Genomic DNA, 19,787 nt, shown 5'->3' on the forward strand with positions numbered 1-19,787 from the left:
CTGTCCCCAGGACATGAAAATGTAAGGAGTTTTGTACAAAAAGTCAAGGGTAGACTTGTGCACAGTTGGGCTACTGGAGTATTACTATTAGAGCAATATCATATTCATATTAAGTTAAAGCTTAATGCTTTCATTTTTAGAAAGGATTTGCTTCAAAGTGCTTATTGTTTTTTGAGATTATATAAATTATTTTGTGAACTGCATCCTTTTGCTGGCAATTGCTTATAAACTATTGTGAAGAATTGTGTAAATTTCTGTTACACTGATTAAACTAAATAATTAGATTTGAATATTGATCAGATATCAAGCATATTTTATATTTCTTTTGACATGAGCACAATATTAAGAATAATTCTTCTAAACAATATTCTATTTATTTAATGCCATTCAACTACATGAAAATTTGATACACTTGAGTGATAAATTCAATAAATGGTGAAATATAAAAATTTTTGTTTCACTATTCACCAGTGTATCATATTTGTGGCTATAAGTATTTTGTCCATTATTGTTGCTTTTATTTATTGAAAACTGACTAAATCTTGAACTGTTAAGTAAAGATTCCTAAGATTATAGATGGGGTTGGTTTATACCATTGGGCAATCATGCATCTGATCTTAAATCAATTTACTGATAAGTTTCTTGCCTGTTAGTTATTACATTTTCAGCAGTTATATGCTGATTAACCCTTTCAGGGTCCGTCCCGTAGATCTACGGCTTTACGTTCAGGGTCCAAACCGTAGATCTGCGTCATGAGCTCAGCTCACTCTGATAAACTGTGAGTGGTACATTTGGGCCTAGATATGAGAGAATACATCTATGTGGTATGTGTGCACCACATAAAACAGATCCTGCAGCACACTGTGTATAATGAGAGAAAAAACTGAAATCATGATTTTTCGATTAAAACAGCGACTTTGCAGTGTTTTTTCGTATGTTTTTTATAGTTTTATTTGTGATTTCTTGGTCTCATTTGATAGAATGGAAGACACATTACAGAAATAGAGATGATTTTGATTGGTTTTAGCACTGGAAATGGCTTGAAACTGAGCTTAAAGTAGCGGAAATGTTAAATTTTTGCCGATATTCAAGAGTAAACAAACGACCTCACACATCTAATACACGTCAGCTGGTGGGTCTAATATACTTTCACAAATATGGTGATGATATTTATACAATTATTACAGTATTGCATAACAGTAAATCTTCTATTTTTTTGGTGTGAATAAAAATTCATTATGTGAATAAAAAATCAAAATGGAATTAATTTGTAAAGCCTCAAAATGTAACTAATGAACAGAGGAAATGTTAGTTTAGTTCCAGGAATACCTACATTGTTTATTCTGGAGCCTATTTTGAAATTGGAATATTTTGAACTTTGTGTTAAATTGGCCAAATTAACAATTTCCGATCACTTTATTTTGTAGTTGAAACAGTTGACTTGGCGATTTCTTGTGCTCAATCGATAGAATGGAAGTAATACTAGTGAAATAGCTAAGAATTTGGTTGATTGGAATAATGTAATTGGCCTAAAATGGGAGTCAAAGTCGGCAAAATCGCCGATTCGTAAATATCGCTGACACATCAAAATTCGCGAGAGCATAATTTCGTCAATTTTCCACCAAATTTTGTACTTTTTGTTTTATTACCTTCACAAAAAGATTCTCTACGATTTCATAAGAAAAAATAACAAATTTTTTTTTTTAAAATTCTTGGACACTGGGGCACCACTTCAGATTTGGGCCCTGGACCCTGAAGGGGTTAAGAATAAATCTGAAGCTCTGCTATGGAAATGAACTTATGAATTTGACTTGGAATTTCCTAGATCATAAGCACTGTACCTGTACTTAATATTCAATGATGAAACATCAAAGTGCAATGGACACTTTGTTAATGAATTGAGGAAATCCACAGGAGACACAAACTGTGTAAAAAGAGACTGTATATATTGATCTCTGTCTGAAATCATGTTTTGAAGCTAGTATGGAAGTAAGTAAAGTAAGTAAATTTATTTAGGTACACATAAGTACTATTATCATACATAGTGTAAATTATCTAAGATAACCCAAAAATGTCAGGCAGAGTGACTTATTTTCATGGGGGTCCTTGTTAAACTTGCTTTCGAAAGTTTTAAATACGAATAGGACACACTGTTTATAATGAAAATATATAACTACAGATTTAATGGGTTAACATTAAAATTGGGCAACCATGCTACTACTTCAATGATATTACAATAATCATTGAAATCTTATTTGTGATTGTAGTAAAATAACTTCTATGAGAAGAGATGTTGAAAAAATTCCCTTTCCGATAACACATTATTGACTGAAATGAAACTTGTCAATTGTTCCAGGAATCACTTAAAAGTTCAAAAAAAAAAAAAATGTTCTAATGGAAATACTCTTTAAAATCTCCATTTATAAGACCTCAGTGTAATTAATTTCAATTTAAATGGACAAAATCTGTGGCCAGACAATGTTGAGAAACAATGGACAAGTCCACTAAATCTGGAATAGTCAAGTACTGTTACTGTCCTATTGGTTAGTTGATTTTGGATTTAATGAACAAAGTCCATTGCTTCTAGAATTGTCCATTATTGTTACAAACATTAAGAATAATCTCATCATTTGGATTTAACAAACAGTTAGCATTTACGTTCGCCCCCAACCTCTGTTGGTTCATGAAATCGAGGTTTCACTCTCGTATAGTACCAAGCTTTCATTCTTTAAGAGTGGCTATCTTAACAAAAATTCTAATAACATATTTTTTTTTTTTTTTCAACAAGTCGGCCGTCTCCCACCGAGGCAGGGTGACCCAAAAAAGAAAGAAAATCCCCAAAAAGAAAATACTTTCATCATCATTCAACACTTTCACCACACTCACACATTATCACTGCTTTTGCAGAGGTGCTCAGAATACAACAGTTTAGAAGCATATACGTATAAAGATACACAACATATCCCTCCAAACTGCCAATATCCCAAACCACTCCTTTAAAGTGCAGGCATTGTACTTCCCATTTCCAGGACTCAAGTCCGACTATATGAAAATAACCGGTTTCCCTGAATCCCTTCACTAAATATTACCCTGCTCACACTCCAACAGATCGTCAGGTCCCAAGTACCATTCGTCTCCATTCACTCCTATCTAACACGCTCATGCACGCTTGCTGGAAGTCCAAGCCCCTCGCCCACAAAACCTCCTTTACCCCCTCTTTCCAACCCTTTTGAGGACGACCCCTACCCCTCTTTCCTTCCCCTATAGATTTATATGCTTTCCATGTCATTCTACTTTGATCCATTCTCTCTAAATGACCAAACCACCTCAACAACCCATCTTCTGCCCTCTGACTCATGCTTTTATTAACTCCACACCTTCTCCTAATTTCCACACTCCAAATTTTCTGCATAATATTTACACCACACATTGCCCTTAGACAGGACATCTCCACTGCCTCCAACCGTCTCCTCGCTGCTGCATTTACCACCCAAGCTTCACATCCATATAAGAGTGTTGGTACTACTATACTTTCATACATTCCCTTCTTTGCCTCCATAGATAACGTTTTTTGACTCCACATATACCTCAACGCACCACTCACCTTTTTTCCCTCATCAGTTCTATGATTAACCTCATCCTTCATAAATCCATCCGCCGACACGTCAACTCCCAAGTATCTGAAAACATTCACTTCTTCCATACTCCTCCTCCCCAATTTGATATCCAATTTTTCTTTATCTAAATCATTTGATACCCTCATCACCTTACTCTTTTCTATGTTCACTTTCAACTTTCTACCTTTACACACATTCTCAAACTCATCCACTAACCTTTGCAATTTTTCTTTAGAATCTCCCATAAGCACAGTATCATCAGCAAAAAGTAACTGTGTCAATTCCCATTTTGAATTTGATTCCCCATAATTTAATCCCACTCCTCTCCCGAACACCCTAGCATTTACTTCTTTTACAACCCCATCTATAAATATATTAAACAACCATGGTGACATTACACATCCCTGTCTAAGACCTACTTTTACCGGGAAGTATTCTCCCTCTCTTCTACACACCCTAACCTGAGCCTCACTATCCTCATAAAAGCTCTTTACAGCATTTAGTAACTTACCACCTATTCCATAAACTTGCAACATCTGCCACATTGCTCCTCTATCCACTCTATCATATGCCTTTTCTAAATCCATAAATGCAATAAAAACTTCCCTACCTTTATCTAAATACTGTTCACATATATGCTTCAATGTAAACACTTGATCTACACATCCCCTACCCACTCTGAAGCCTCCTTGCTCATCCGCAATTCTACATTCTGTCTTACCTCTAATTCTTTCAATTATAACCCTACCGTATACTTTTCCTGGTATACTCAGTAAACTTATTCCTCTATAATTTTTACAATCTCTTTTGTCCCCTTTCCCTTTATATAAAGGGACTATACATGCTCTCTGCCAATCCCTAGGTACCTTCCCCTCTTTCATACATTTATTAAACAAAAGTACCAACCACTCCAACACTATATCCCCCCCTGCTTTTAACATTTCTGTCATGATCCCATCAGTTCCAGCTGCTTTACCCTCTTTCATTCTACGTAATGCCTCACGTACCTCCACCACACTTACATTCTGCTCTTCTTCACTCCTAAAAGATGGTATACCTCCCTGGCCATTGCATGAAATTACCGCCTCCCTTTCTTCCTCAACATTTAAAAGTTCCTCAAAATATTCTCGCCATCTACCTAATACCTCCCTCTCCCCATCTACTAACTCCCCTACTCTGTTTTTAACGGACAAATCCATACTTTCCCTAGGCTTTCTTAACTTGTTTAACTCACTCCAAAATTTTTTCTTATTTTCATTAAAATTTCTTGACAGTGCCTCTCCCACTCTTTCATCTGCTCTCCTTTTGCACTCTCTCACCACTCTCTTCACCTTTCTTTTACTCTCCATATACTCTGCTCTTCTTATAACACTTCTGCTTTGTAAAAACGTCTCGTAAGCTACCTTTTTCTCTTTTATCACACCCTTTACTTCATCATTCCACCAATCACTCCTCTTTCCTCCTGCCCCCACCCTCCTATAACTACAAACTTCTGCCCCACATTCTAATACTGCATTTTTAAAACTATTCCAACCCTCTTCAACCCCCCCACTACTCATCTTTGCACTAGCCCACCTTTCTGCCAATAGTCGCTTATATCTCGCCCGAACTTCCTCCTCCCTTAGTTTATACACTTTCACCTCCCTCTTACTTGTTGTTGCCACCTTCCTCTTTTCCCATCTACCTCTTACTCTAACTGTAGCTACAACTAAATAATGATCTGATATATCAGTTGCCCCTCTATAAACATGTACATCCTGGAGCCTACCCATCAACCTTTTATCCACCAATACATAATCTAACAAACTGCTTTCATTACGTGCTACATCATACCTTGTATATTTATTTATCCTCTTTTTTCATAAAATATGTATTACTTATTACCAAATTTCTTTCTACACATAGCTCAATTAAAGGCTCCCCATTTACATTTACCCCTGGCACCCCAAATTTACCTACTACTCCCTCCATAACATTTTTACCCACTTTAGCATTGAAATCCCCAACCACCATTACTCTCACACTTGATTCAAAACTCCCCACGCATTCACTCAACATTTCCCAGAATCTCTCTCTCTCCTCTACACTTCTCTCTTCTCCAGGTGCATACACGCTTACTATAACCCACTTTTCACATCCAATCTTTATTTTACTCCACATAATCCTTGAATTTATGCATTTGTAGTCCCTCTTTTCCTGCCATAGCTTATCCTTCAACATTATTGCTACTCCTTCTTTAGCTCTAACTCTATTTGAAACCCCTGACCTAATCCCATTTATTCCTCTCCATTGAAACTCTCCCACCCCCTTCAGCTTTGTTTCACTTAAAGCCAGGACATCCAGTTTCTTCTCATTCATAACATCCACAATCATCTCTTTCTTATCATTTGCACAACATCCACGCACATTCAGACTTCCCACTTTGACAATTTTCTTCTTCTTATATATACTAATATATTACTCAAGGGAAATGCCTTATTGCTGGTGAAGGACTATTGATCCAAAGAATTGAACCTATTTTCTCTCTCCCTGGATTGAGCCTGATTACCTGTCATTCCCTCTGGTGCTGTATGACCCTTACGGGTTCAGCGCCTCCCTATTACGTAATTTAATAATGTACGTTGTAGAGGTGGAATGAGATGTGCTGCTATTTTTTAATTGTTTGTGATTTAGCTGGTAATCTAAATTCAATACAGGTAAGGTACATGTATATCCTTGAACTAAAGCAGTGCAGTAATCTGGATCCAAAATGCAATGTATATGGCCAGCCCTATAGTCACTATCTTGAACACTGTGCCTAATTGTCCACTTACTGAGGAATATATAGAGATAGACAGTATAGTAACCTGTGTGATATGTTAAGATATGCTGCCCATTGGGAAGGGGCAATTAATGCATGATTTTTTTCATGCTACTAGACTAACTACTTTGTAAAAATCTCACATAACTTGTTTACAGCTTGGAACTCAATGAAACTTGCAATTCTATAGCACAAAAGCACACTACATTTGCCTGAGGCTATGCTTCTAGGCTTAAGTTTTAAAATTTAGAAGCCATTCATATAGATGTAACAAATAGGTATACGGGTGTGCCATCATGGTCTTTTACTCAGAGTTTTACTAAGCATATCTGTCTTCATCTAGCCAACCTAATATAACTTACAATGAAACAGTATCAAGATAAACACATGAAATTGTACACTGCTACTACAAATAACATTACCCATACAATATTACATGAACAATAGTGCATGTGAACTTAGTTTGCCAAGTCTGTTGCCTGATTTTAAAATTTATTTACTTTATATAAACATTTGCTGTAATATGCCATAATTGTAATAAGATACCATTAGGAATTCTTAAATGGCCATATTACTTAAAGATAAATAATTGAAAAAATGGCTGAAGTTGGTACTGTAGCCCTTTAACTGGGTTTGACATACAAGTGTCTTAGTGGCAAACTGGGTGCAATGTAGTTTTATTTGTGAAGTAGCATAGAAAACCAAGATAGCGCAGATATACTAGATACAACTGGCAGATGAATGATGTGGCACTGTGCATCTGTCCATGTTTCATGGACTGCTGCACCCTGAAACACACCTATTATGATATAAAACTTTTATAAAAGTATGAATTATATAAACCATAGAATTGATGAAGAAAATAAGGTAAGTGGTGCATTGAGGTATCTTTTTTTTTTCTTAACAAGTCGGCCGTTTTCCACCGAGGCAGGGTGACCCAAAAAGAAAGAAAATCTCCAAAAAGAAAATACTTTCATCATCATTCAACACTTTCAGCTCACTCATACATAATCACTATCTTTGCAGAGGCACCCAGATACAACAGTTTAGAAGCATATATAATGATATATAACATATCCCTCCAAACTGCCAATATCTCAAACCCAACCTTTAAAGTGCAGGCATTGTACTTTCCATTTCCAGTACTCAAGTCTGTCTATATAAAAATAACCAGTTTCCCTGAATTCCTTCACTAAATATTACCCAGCTCACACACTAACAGCCTGACAGGTTCCAAAAACCATTCATCTCCATTCACTCCTGTCTAACATGCTCACACACGCTTGCTGGAAGTCCAAGCCCCTCGCCCACAAAACCTCCTTTACCCCCCCTCCAACCTTTTCAAGGATAACCCCTACCCCGCCTTCCTTCCCCTACAGATTTATACGCTCTCTTTGTCATTCTACTTTGATCCATTCTCTCTAAATGACCAAACCACCTCTGACTAATACTTTTATTAATTCCACATCTCCTAATTTCCACACTCCGAATTCTCTACATAATGTTTACACCACACATTGCCTTTAGACAGGACATCTCCACTGCCTCCAGCTGCTTCCTTGCTGCAGCATTTACAACCAAAGCTTCATACCCATATAAGAGTGTTGGTACCACTATACTTTCATACATTCCCTTCTTTGCCTCCATGCATAACATTTTTTGTCTCCACAGATACCTCAATGCACCACTCACCTTTTTTTCTTCAATTCTGTGGTTAACCTCATCCTTTATAAACCCATCCGCTGACAAGTCAACTCCCAAATATCTGAAAACATTCACTTCTTCTATACTCCCTGTCTCTAATGTGATATCCAGTTTTTTTTTTTATCCAAATCATTTGATACTGTCGGCGGATGGATTTATGAAGGATGAGGTTAATCATAGAATTGATGAGGGAAAAAAGGTGAGTGGTGCGTTGAGGTATATGTGGAGTCAAAAAACGTTACCTATGGAGGCAAAGAAGGGAATGTATGAAAGTATAGTAGTACCAACACTCTTATATGGGTGTGAAGCTTGGGTGGTAAATGCAGCAGCGAGGAGACGGTTGGAGGCAGTGGAGATGTCCTGTTTAAGGGCAATGTGTGGTGTAAATATTATGCAGAAAATTCGGAGTGTGGAAATTAGGAAAAGGTGTGGAGTTAATAAAAGTATTAGTCAGAGGGCAGAAGAGGGGTTGTTGAGGTGGTTTGGTCATTTAGAGAGAATGGATCAAAGTAGAATGACATGGAAAGCATATAAATCTATAGGGGAAGGAAGGCGGGGTAGGAGTCGTCCTTGAAAGGGTTGGAGAGAGGGGGTAAAGGAGGTTTTGTGGGCAAGGGGCTTGGACTTCCAGCAAGCGTGCGTGAGCGTGTTAGATAGGAGTGAATGGAGACGAATGGTACTTGGGACCTGACGATCTGTTGGAGTGTGAGCAGGGTAATATTTAGTGAAGGGATTCAGGGAAACCGGTTATGTTCATATAGTCGGACTTGAGTCCTGGAAATGGGAAGTACAATGCCTGCACTTTAAAGGAGTGGTTTGGGATATTGGCAGTTTGGAGGGATATGTTGTGTATCTTTATATGTGTATGCTTCTAAACTGTTGTATTCTGAGCACCTCTGCAAAAACAGTGATAATGTGCGAGTGTGGTGAAAGTGTTGAATGATGATAAAAGTATTTTCTTTTTGGGGATTTTCTTTCTTTTTTGGGTCACCCTGCCTCGGTGGGAGACGGCCGACTTGTTGAAAAAAAAAAAAAAAAATTGATACCCTCATCACCTTACTCTTATCTATGTTCACTTTCAACTTTCTACCTTTACACACCCTCCCAAACTCGTCCATTAACCTTTGCAACTTTTCTTTAGAATCTTCCAAAAGCACAGTATCATCAGCAAAAAGTAACTGTGTCAACTCCCATTTTGTATTTGATTCCCCATAATTTAATCCCACCTCTCTCCCCAACACCTTACTTAATTAGAAATAACCTTGTAAAAATATTTTAATGCAATGTGCATTTTTGCTGCCAAGGTGCCAGCTAGGCTTAAGTTTGTCAAATTTCAACATGCCAAAAAAGGTAAGATTGTTATTTTTCAGTTTTCTTTTTGTAGTTAGATTTAGTTTTTGATGCTTTACAATCCTGTAAGGAAAAAAAAAAGAGTATTTTTCACTAAAAAATGCTTCTAACAAAGTTGTAAAAACTCTTACCTGTGCATAGTTTGAGGGCTTAAGCAGACATGTAATTATCTATTCAAGTTTGGTTATAGTGAATTAAGTTTATTGGTGTTTAAACTTTATATAGTATTATCAGCTTACTATGTCATCATCTAGCTCATTTTACTTCTTCACTGCTCTAAATGTTTGAGAAGTAAACCCTTGGTGTAATGAACCTCAGTTCAATGGACTTAGGAAATATGGGACACAGTCCACTAGGTCAGCTTGTTCAGAAATTACATACAGGGTCCATTGGTTACAGAATTGTCCATTATTGTAATGATAATGGCAAAACAGTCTATTCTCTATCTACCTTAATAGCCACTATACACAGTAATACTGTGTACTCAGTACACAGTACCACACTGGTACTGTATACTCAAGATTGGCTCTACCTATATCTTTGAAGGGGATTCTATTTAGATTTCTGATAGTCATTTTTATGCCAGAAAGCACAATATATGCTGCTGATGTCATTCTGTTGATGTTCACTTCTGGGGATGGGTTTGGTCTAATGCTTATTCCTGGGTATTCAATACAGTACTAAGAGTCATTGCAATCTTGGGCTGTTGTGTTACAGTAGAAACTCGACATTTGCAACTGTGGTCCTTAATGCGAATGAAGCATAAAAGATTTTTTGGGATTCTAGAAAGAGTATTTGCCAAAAAAGTACATATCAGTGAAATATGGTAAAATTCCAATAAGTGAGGGTTTAACAGATGGAGAGAGAGAGAGAGTACTGTTAGCAACAATATTTTAAAGAGCTCATGGTGATGCTGGGTTAATATGTATAGATATTGGTGCATTGGGTTGAGAGGCAAGAAGATTATGAAACTGATAAATAGGTCTAGAAGAGAGCACAGGAGAAGTCAAGAAAACTGTTCTGGAAGAGTGGGTGGAGTGGTGAGGGAGCAGTCAAGTTTGGGAGGTGAAACATTAAATAAAGTGCTATGGAAAATATGTATTGCAGTATGACCCTTCAGGGAGGGGAGAATGCTTGATGCTCTTGAGCCGTTTTCCCCTTTCATGGATCATCAAACGTAATTACATCTCATTTCCTAGATGTTGTGTGAACCTTAGGCGTTTAGCACTTCTTCCTAATTATAATAATCAGTGCAGTATGTCAGATTCTCTGCATTTTTTTCCAATATGTAGACAGTTAAATGCATGAAGCTGAATGTGTTTTCCTTCTTTGGAGTAATGCATGAAGTTGAATACGTTTTCCTTCTTTGGATTACTCTGCCTTGGTATGAAACAGCTGATGCATTAGGAAAAAAAGAGTGAAGTAGGAGTGAATGAATAAATTACACTGGTCTGAGCCTGCCCTATTGTAGGCAAGAAGGTATACAACAGGAAGTTGGTTTATCAAATTAAAAGAATTACTGAGTGCTTCATATCTGAGGGACAGTGAAAAAAAAAATAAGAGGGCTGGTAGAGTAGTCTTGCATTTATACAAGTTGCTCTTAAGAAGTAACGATGTTACATTATTGAATTTAGTGAAAACTTTAAAAGCTATTTGCATGGAAAATGGTTGACTGAAATTTGCATTTGCCAGGATTTAAGTATTCATGTGTAAGATGATACAGATCAGGGGAGACATGAGGTAATTTTGGAGAAGATAAGTACCTGGTGTAACGGAATTTAAGCTAGTGTATTAATTGTATTCCATTAGAGATACAATGCAATATAAAAAGGTGATAGAGACTAAATGTTTGCAAGTAATGATCAGCTAGGGTGATAGATAAATTTAACCCTTTCAGGGTTGGTCTCGTACATGTACAGCTTAACAGCCAGGGTCGGTCCCCGTACTTATACGCCAAAATTCTAGCACCTTCAAATCTGGTGGAAGAAAGCTGGTAGGCCTACATATGAAAGAATGGGTCCGCATGGTCAGTGTGCACAGTATAAAAAAAATTCTGCAGCACACTGCATAATGAGAAAAAACTGATCATGTTTTTGGTTTAAAACAGCGACTTTGCAGTGTATTTTTGTATGGTATTATGGTTGTATTCTCTTTTTCGTGGTCTCATTTGATAGAATGGAAGATATATTACAGAAATAGATATGATTTTGATGAAAAGCACCTTGAAATAGAGCTCAAAATAGTGGAAATGCTCGTTTTTTGCCAATGTTCAAGAGTAAACAAATCACGTCATGTGTCCAGTACATGTCAACTGGTGAGTCTAATATTCTTTCACAAGTGTGCTGATATTATTTATACTATTTTTACAATAATGCAGTAGTTTGCATAACAGTAAATCTTCTATTTTTTGTGAGAATGAAAATTCAAAAGAGGGGCCTGGATATGTGACTAATGAACAGAGAAAATGTTATTTTAGTGCCAGGAATGTCTGTCTTGTTTATTCTGGACCCTATTTTGAAATTGTCATCTTTAGAAATTTGTGTGAAATTGGCCAAATTGCCAATTTCTGACCACTTTATTGGGTAGTTGAAATCGGTAAGTGGGTGGTTTCTTGTATTCACTCGATAGAACAAATGGAGTTCTAACAAAATAGCTATGATTTTAGTCTACTGGAATGTTGGAATTGACTGAAAATGGGGCTCAAAGTGGGCAAAATCTCCGCTGCATAAATATCGTTGAGACTGCTAACTTTGCAAGAGCATAATTTTGTAAGTTTTCCATAAAATTTCATACTTTTGGTGTCATTACTATTGGGAAACGATTCTCTATCATTTCATTTTTTTTTTTTTAACCCTGAGAGTGAATTCAGGATTGGAGGTCTTGACCCTCAAATGGTTAAAGAGTAAAATGAGACAGAGGAGTGAAAGGTATTTTGGTGACTTTGGTGAATGGAAATATGAACTGTGTAAAGAGTTTCCATAAAAGAGTATTTATCACAACATTTTTTTTGACTGGCGAATTCCAAACATATATGAAAATAAACCATATGCCCTCTTCTCACTTAGCAACATACTTGTTTACTGATGCCTTGGACTTACAATGGACTCTGACCAGTATTTATACCTAAATAATTTATATTAGAGCTGATTTTCTCTACTCTGTTTATTTCAATATACATTACACTACTGTATAAACATTTAAAAATATACCAGAAGTGTTATAAATGAATGGTGCAAAGGTGACATTAAAACAATATCAAAGATGGGTGACATAAAGCCACTACCATTATAGTATGCTCCTCACTTAGCGATGAATTCGTTTAACGACGTGGTCTTAGGAACGGAACTCTGTCGTTAAGTGAGGAGAGGCTGTAATTAAATTATTAAGGTTCAATAAAAATTAATACTGGCCATTTTCCACCATGGTAATGTGATTCCTTCATGCACATCTTGAGAAGTCTGTCTAGACGAGCTTAGAAGTCATGATACACTCTTAACCCAATAACAAGCAGTCATATACAGTGGTATCCCGAGTTTCATACAGCTCCCAACTCGAACAATTATGCAAGTGTATTATTGTAAGTGTTTTTGTAAGTGTATTTTTGGGGGTCTGAAACGAACTAATCTAATTTACATTATTCTTTATGGGAACAAATTTGTTTGGTAATGGCACTCGAACAGCCTTCTGGAACGAAATATGGCCGAAACTCGGGGTACCACTGTAATTAAGATAACTCACCTCCACTCTGTTCTACAATCAACCAGCACCATAAAAAGGGACTCTCTCTCTATCTAGTAACAGGGCTCAAAGTTTAAATCAAATTTGAATTTTATGTGACTGCTATTCTGTGTTTAGAGCTTGCATCTAAAGTATCATTCTCTTCTCAGGAAAGTGCTGCTGTGTTTAGATGTTTTATTCACTTTTTCACTCCTAAGTATTCAGTTGGCCATTAAAATTGCACAGTATGCACCTTGGTTTTTAATGGGATAGAAACCTAGCTTCAGTATACCACTGGATCTTGTCACAGTCATGAATTCACAACACCAGCATGCCAACACTTTAATCACTAATTGCATCTATATGTGTGCCAGCAATTGGATGGTCAGTTCAAATTCAATTTTTTTTATTTATTCTTATGCTGTGCAAGGATAATGTAATTTACATATAACATTGTTAGGCACAGCATAAATCCACTAATATGCAAATGTATTTTAGGCAAACCAATTCTAATGCTTAACCCTCTGGGGGTCGCCAGGCCCTCTCAGAGACTTGTTCTCAGGGTCGCTAAAATAAAAAAAAAAAAAACTTATGAAAAGATAGAGAATCTTTTCCCGGTCATAATGACACCAAAAGTATGAAATTTGATGGAAAACTTACGGAATTATGCTCTCGCGAAGTTAGCGGTCTCGACGATGTTTATGCATTGGCGATTTTGCCCACTTTGAGCCCTATTTTAAGCCAATTCCAATGTACTAGTCGACAAAAATCATAACTATTTTGCTAGAACTCTATTTTTTCTATCGAATGAGTACAAGAAACCACCCATTTACCGATTTCAACTATCCAATAAAGTGGTCAGAATTTAGCAATTTTGCCAATTTCACACAAATTTCAAAAGATGCCAGTTTCCAAATAGGGTCCAGAATAAACAAGAAATACATTCTTGGCACTAAAATAACAAGTTCTCTGTTCGTTAGTCACATCCCCAGGCCTCTCTTATATTTCTTTGGCTTTCCACTTTGAATTTTTATTCTTACAAAAAATAGAAGATTTACTGTTATGCAGACTACTGCATTAGTGTAGAAATGGTATAAATAATATCAGCGCACTTGTGAAAGAATATTAGACTCACCAGTTGACGTGTATTGGACGCTTGGCATGATTTGTTTACTTTTGAACTTTGGTAAAAATCGAACATTTCTGCTACTTTGAGCTCAATTTCAAGGTACTTTTCATTGTAAAACCAGTCAAAATCATCTCACTTTCTGTAATATGTCTTCCATTCTATAAAATGAGACCAAGAAAACTAGAATACAACAATAAATACCATACGAAAATACAGTGCAAAGTCGCTGTTTTATTCCAAAAACACGGTCAAAGTTTTTTTTTTTCTCATTACGCACTGTGTGCTGCAGGATTTTTTTTATACTGGGCACACTGACCACATAGACCCATTCTTTCATATGTAGGCCTACCAGCTTTCTCTCACTAGATTTGAGGGCACTAGAATTTAGGCGTACTAGTACGTCAAAAACCCTGGGGCGTAAGCCGTACTAGTACAGCCGAAACCCCCAAAGGGTTAAAGACCACTGAAGAATTAGAATATTTGACTAAGACTTGTTTTAGGAGATATTTTCTGATGAATGAAATGCCACCACTGAGGCAGTATCAAACTATTTCTGTTTGCATTCATATTGAAGCATGTACTGTAAGTCAAATATTGCTTTATCTTCCCTCTTTCCTCCATCCCAATGAAAAAAAAAAGGAATTATGAATTGTCAGCTTTTAGATTTTTTCCAGAGATAAATTAATTAGACACAAATCCTGATTTTAGGAATTCTACTAACTCTAGTTACAGTGTTTAAATTATTCATAAGTATTAGTGGTATTATTTCTGTATACAATACCTGTAATTTATTACATGTACAGACCCTTTAATCAGACTTCCTCAGGGTGAAGACTGATCTAATTTTTTTAGGATTTTCCCATTTTGAAGGACCAGAGAATCAGGTAGTGCATTATAGGATGGTTCCCTCATAGCCTGTGTAATTGCATATATTATATACTGACATTAACACAAATGAAAGTGAAAGTATGAAATTTTTGTATAAAAAAACCAGAATAAAGATCTGAGGTATGGTGTATAAAAAAAATAAGAGTTCAATTTTTATGTACTCATTAGTAGCACATGCCAGTGACTGGGTTGTACAGTATTTGACGTCATACTGTATCTTATTGTTTAAAAGTTGAAGAGCTCATAAAATTGTGTTGGGCTTCTCTTTCTTATTCTTTCCCCCCCTCCCTCCCTAGTACTTCATTCTAAACTTTTTTTTTACTTCCTCTAATCGATTGACACTGCCTGACTAATGTTGTTTTTTGCGGAGGTACAGGTACCATCCGACTTACGACCAAGCTTGGTTCCGACCAACTGGTCGTAAGTCGAAATGGATGCAAATCGAACCTTACTACTGAATATCAACATCACATTTTTGTAATGACTTTATTTTGTTTTATTTTGGTATTTAATTTTTTACTTTACTTTTTATGCTGCTAGTACTGTATTTTATACTGTAAGGTTTAGGATCAACACTGTGTACAACATAAACAGTTGTTTATTTCCCAGAAATTTGGCATAAAAAACACGGTCGTAAGTCGAGTGGTCGTATGTCGAGCAGAAAGTAAGTCGGATGGTAGGTGTACTGTGCTGTGTGACCTAATTTTACCAGGTTCCAAATTGAATATTTAAGAACAGTGTTTTAATAGATTTCTGGATTTGAGGGTCCTGGCTTTGAGAGTTTGTAGCCATAAATTGATAAATCTGGAAGAGTTTACAGCATCTGGAGAATGGGATGTAAACAGATTTCACCTGAGAAGGAGAAAAGTAACTCCAATTCCTTGCATCATGATTCCTATATGAGCATGAAGGAACCCTTACCCCCCTCCCCCCTTTATGCTGATACAGGGCTTTGCAGGAATAATATTAAGGAGAATAATCTGTTTTGAGTTCACTAAAATTTCCTGAGTTTGTACCATTGGCTAAAAATTTCCCTTTATGGTATTAACCCTTTCAGGGTCCAGAGGCCAAATTTCAAAGTGCACACTAGTGTCCAAGAATTTTCAAAATATAATTTTGTTATTTTTTCTTATGAAATGGTAGAGAATCTTTTTCTGAAGGCAATAAAACAAAAAGTACGAAATTTGATGGAAAATTGATAAAATTATGCTCTTGTGAATTTTGATGTGTCAGCGATAATTACAAATCGGCGATTTTGCTGACCTTGACTCCAATTTTAGGCCAATTACCTTATTCCAGTCGACCAAATTCTTAGCTATTTCACTAGTATTACTTCTATTCTATCGACTGAGCACAAGAAATCGCCAACTTAACTGTTTCAACTACAAAATACATGTAAAGTGATCGGAAATTGGTAATTTGGCCAATTTAGTGCAAAGTTCAAAATATTCTAATTTCAAAATAGGGTCCAGAATAAACAATGCAGGCATTCCTGGCACTAAACTAACATTTCCTCTATTCATTAGTTATGTTTTCAAGCTTTACAAATGAATTTCATTTTGATTTTTAATTCACATAATGAATTTTTATTCAAACCAAAAAATAGAAGATTTACTGTCATGCAATATTGTAATAATTGTATAAATAATATCAGCACATTTGTGAACATATATTAGACCCACCAGCTGGTGTTTATTAAAAGTGTGAGGTCATTTGTTTACTCTTGAACATCGGGAAAAATTTAACATTTCCACTACTTTGAGCTCAGTTTCAAGCCATTTTCAGCACTAAAACCAATCAAAATCATCTCTATTTCTGTAGTATCTCTTCCATTCTATCAAATGAGACCAAGAAATTGTAAATACAACTATAAAAAACATATGAAAAAACACTGCAAAGTTGCTGTTTTAATTGAAAATTACGGCCTCGGTTTTTTCTTTCATTATGCACTGTGTGCTGCAGGATTTGTTTTATGTGGTGCACACATACCACATAGATGTATTCTCTCATATCTAGGCCCAAATTTACCGCTCACAGCTTATCAGAATGAGCTGAGCTCATGGCGTAGATCTACGTTTTGGACCCTGAACGTAAAGCCGTAGATCTACGGCACGGACCCTGAAAGGGTTAATGAGGAAAGATTTTTGAAGATAAGGAAAATTTATAATTTTACATAACCTATTATGACAAATATACCTAATTATAGTACTGTACTGTATTAATGAAGTAGGCTTTGCAAATAACCATGAATTTGGTTATTTTTTTGTTTCGTTACAAACATAAGGCTTGCTTTTAGTTATTACAATGGGCATTAGGCAGTAAATAAACTTCTACCATTGAAATTATTTGTGTTGGAGAATTGGTTGTCTGTCTTCAGCAAGTTGTCTTCCCCCCTTTCTTTTTAATTTTCTCAAAACATTATGTACATTCACCTGCTTGATATCCCCTTGTTTCTTTGTTATAATTTACCACAAGGATTTCTTGCGTACGTTTCTTTTGTATATTTGTTGAGGTGAAAGGAGAGGACGTTGCATCTTGAATTAATCAAACTAGTGTTTATTTTTTTTCAGCTTATATTTGAAACATCTCTGGGAGGAATTTTCATATGCCCCTTCTGATTTAGTGCATGTTTCTTCAAATAGCAGTTTAGAGTTATCAGAAGAAACATGCAGATTCAGTTGAATAAATGTTGGTGGATGTGTTTTCTTCTTTGGGTTACTCTGCCTTGATAGGAGATGATGGCTGTTTAGGTAAAAAAAAAAATAATTCATGTTTGGATGACTGTATAGAAGTGGAGCATTTGTAGTGAAGTATATAAATAGTAGTACAGTACTGCCGAATTTTCTTTACAATATTCGAAACAGACTGATGGATACAAATGACCTATTTATAAGAAAACTATTTTTTAATTTAAAAAATTTTGCATATGTATATTTTTACATGGTTCTTCTGGTAGTGTATACAAAATGTCTTTCTTTGGCAGCACGGAGTGGCAGAGGGCAAGAAGATTCTGTACAAGCGACTGACTTTTTGAGGATTATTGGTGAGAGGATAATTTTTGTGTGGTGTATCTTGATTACACTGAACATGTGACTCTTGCTCTCGGTACCTTGTGAGATGTACATCGTTTCCTCATATGTGGGTGCTACATATACACTGTATAATACACTTATCGCCTTTGTCATCTTTTCATGTCACTTTTGATCTTCAAGAGGCATTTGTAAGGTTATCTTCTTAACAAAAACATGTTCTTTCTTTTTTATCAACTTAAACTAAGCATTTAGTTAGGTAAAATGAGGGAAGAGCAAGTAGTGAGATATTTATTAATGCTGTTTTGCTCTCCTGGAACTTTTATCAAATCAATACCTAATATAATGTTAGTAATTTTTACCAATATTTATACAGCTTGCAAAACATTATTGAATTTGCAATTTTGATATGGCTTAATCTTCTTAAAAATGCATTCATTCTTACATATTTTCTCAACATTTAGTGTGAGCATTAATCTCACTACAGTGTACTTTACACTTCAGAGCAGTTTGGAAAAGTAACTGAAATGTTGGCTTGCTTCATAGCTGGCAAAAGATAGCAGTTTGCTTATAGAAAATAAAACTATTCATTTATGGACATGTTTACAAATTAATTTTTTTCACTCACAGACTTTACTGACAATGGTGTGATGAATCCATTTTCCCTGGACGTGTCAAATTATTCCCCACAACACACTGTAAGTTCAAATATATTTTGTTTTTGTGCAGTTACTGCTTTAATTAGAGTACAGTAGGGCCCCGCTTTACAGCATTCTGCTAATATGGTCATTTCAAATTATGACCAAAACTCTCCATACGGCTCTCCCCACCTGACTTTCTAATATGGTCATCACACCCCACCCAGTTTGTTTACATTCTCTGTGAGATCCGTAAGCACTATGTCTCTCCATTATGTCTGGAAACTCCAAAATTTCAAGTGCTTTTAAAAGTTTTTCATATTTTATATATATTCTGATAATTATACATACTTATGGATACCTGTACCTAAATAAACTTACACACTGTGCTGGTGTGCAGGTACACATTAAGAGTGTCTTATGTCTTGAGACGCCATATTAGTAATGACAATAATAATACTCAATAATAATCACCGAGTCTCATTAAATGTCGTATGTTACGTTAATATACAGGTCTCTCTCAACATTCGCGAGGGTTAGGGGATCAAGACGATGAAAATGTAAACACATATGCAGTATAATGTGATCCTTTATTTACAGCGTTTCACCCACACAGTGGGCTTTTTCAAGTCACAAACAGATCTACCTGGGTGGAAGGTACGCAAGTATTTATAGTCAGGTGAAGAATGCTGCATCTGATGATCTACCAAGTGGGGTTATAGAGTCTAAAATCTTGGGTAGCTTAGAAGGGAGATTGGATAAGTTTGTGAGCAGACCTTCTACAGTGTTCTTCCATTCTTATGTTCTTATGTGGGATAGCGATGAAGAAGTTTCTTGGCAAGTGGTTCAACTATGTCATAGAAGCCATTGTTCTGGTTGAAATTGTCGGATATAGAGATAAGCGATGATTCCAGG

At 36.0% G+C, this 19,787-nt stretch overlaps 1 protein-coding gene across 6 annotated transcripts in view; it reads left to right on the plus strand.

Moving 5' to 3' along the window:
• The window catches only part of LOC128695661 (nuclear factor NF-kappa-B p100 subunit), a 158,473-nt gene that overhangs the window by 62,824 nt on the left and 75,862 nt on the right, over window positions 1–19,787 (plus strand). For all 6 annotated transcript variants that reach the window (XM_053786426.2, XM_053786423.2, XM_053786425.2 and 3 more), the window contains exons 11-12: window positions 18,189–18,248; window positions 18,865–18,932. In XM_053786426.2, the coding sequence (XP_053642401.2) occupies window positions 18,189–18,248; window positions 18,865–18,932 (128 nt within the window). The remainder of the gene's footprint in view (window positions 1–18,188; window positions 18,249–18,864; window positions 18,933–19,787) is intronic.

The sequence above is a fragment of the Cherax quadricarinatus genome, chromosome 42 (genome assembly GCF_038502225.1).
Source record: "Cherax quadricarinatus isolate ZL_2023a chromosome 42, ASM3850222v1, whole genome shotgun sequence".
Taxonomy (NCBI): domain Eukaryota; kingdom Metazoa; phylum Arthropoda; class Malacostraca; order Decapoda; family Parastacidae; genus Cherax; species Cherax quadricarinatus.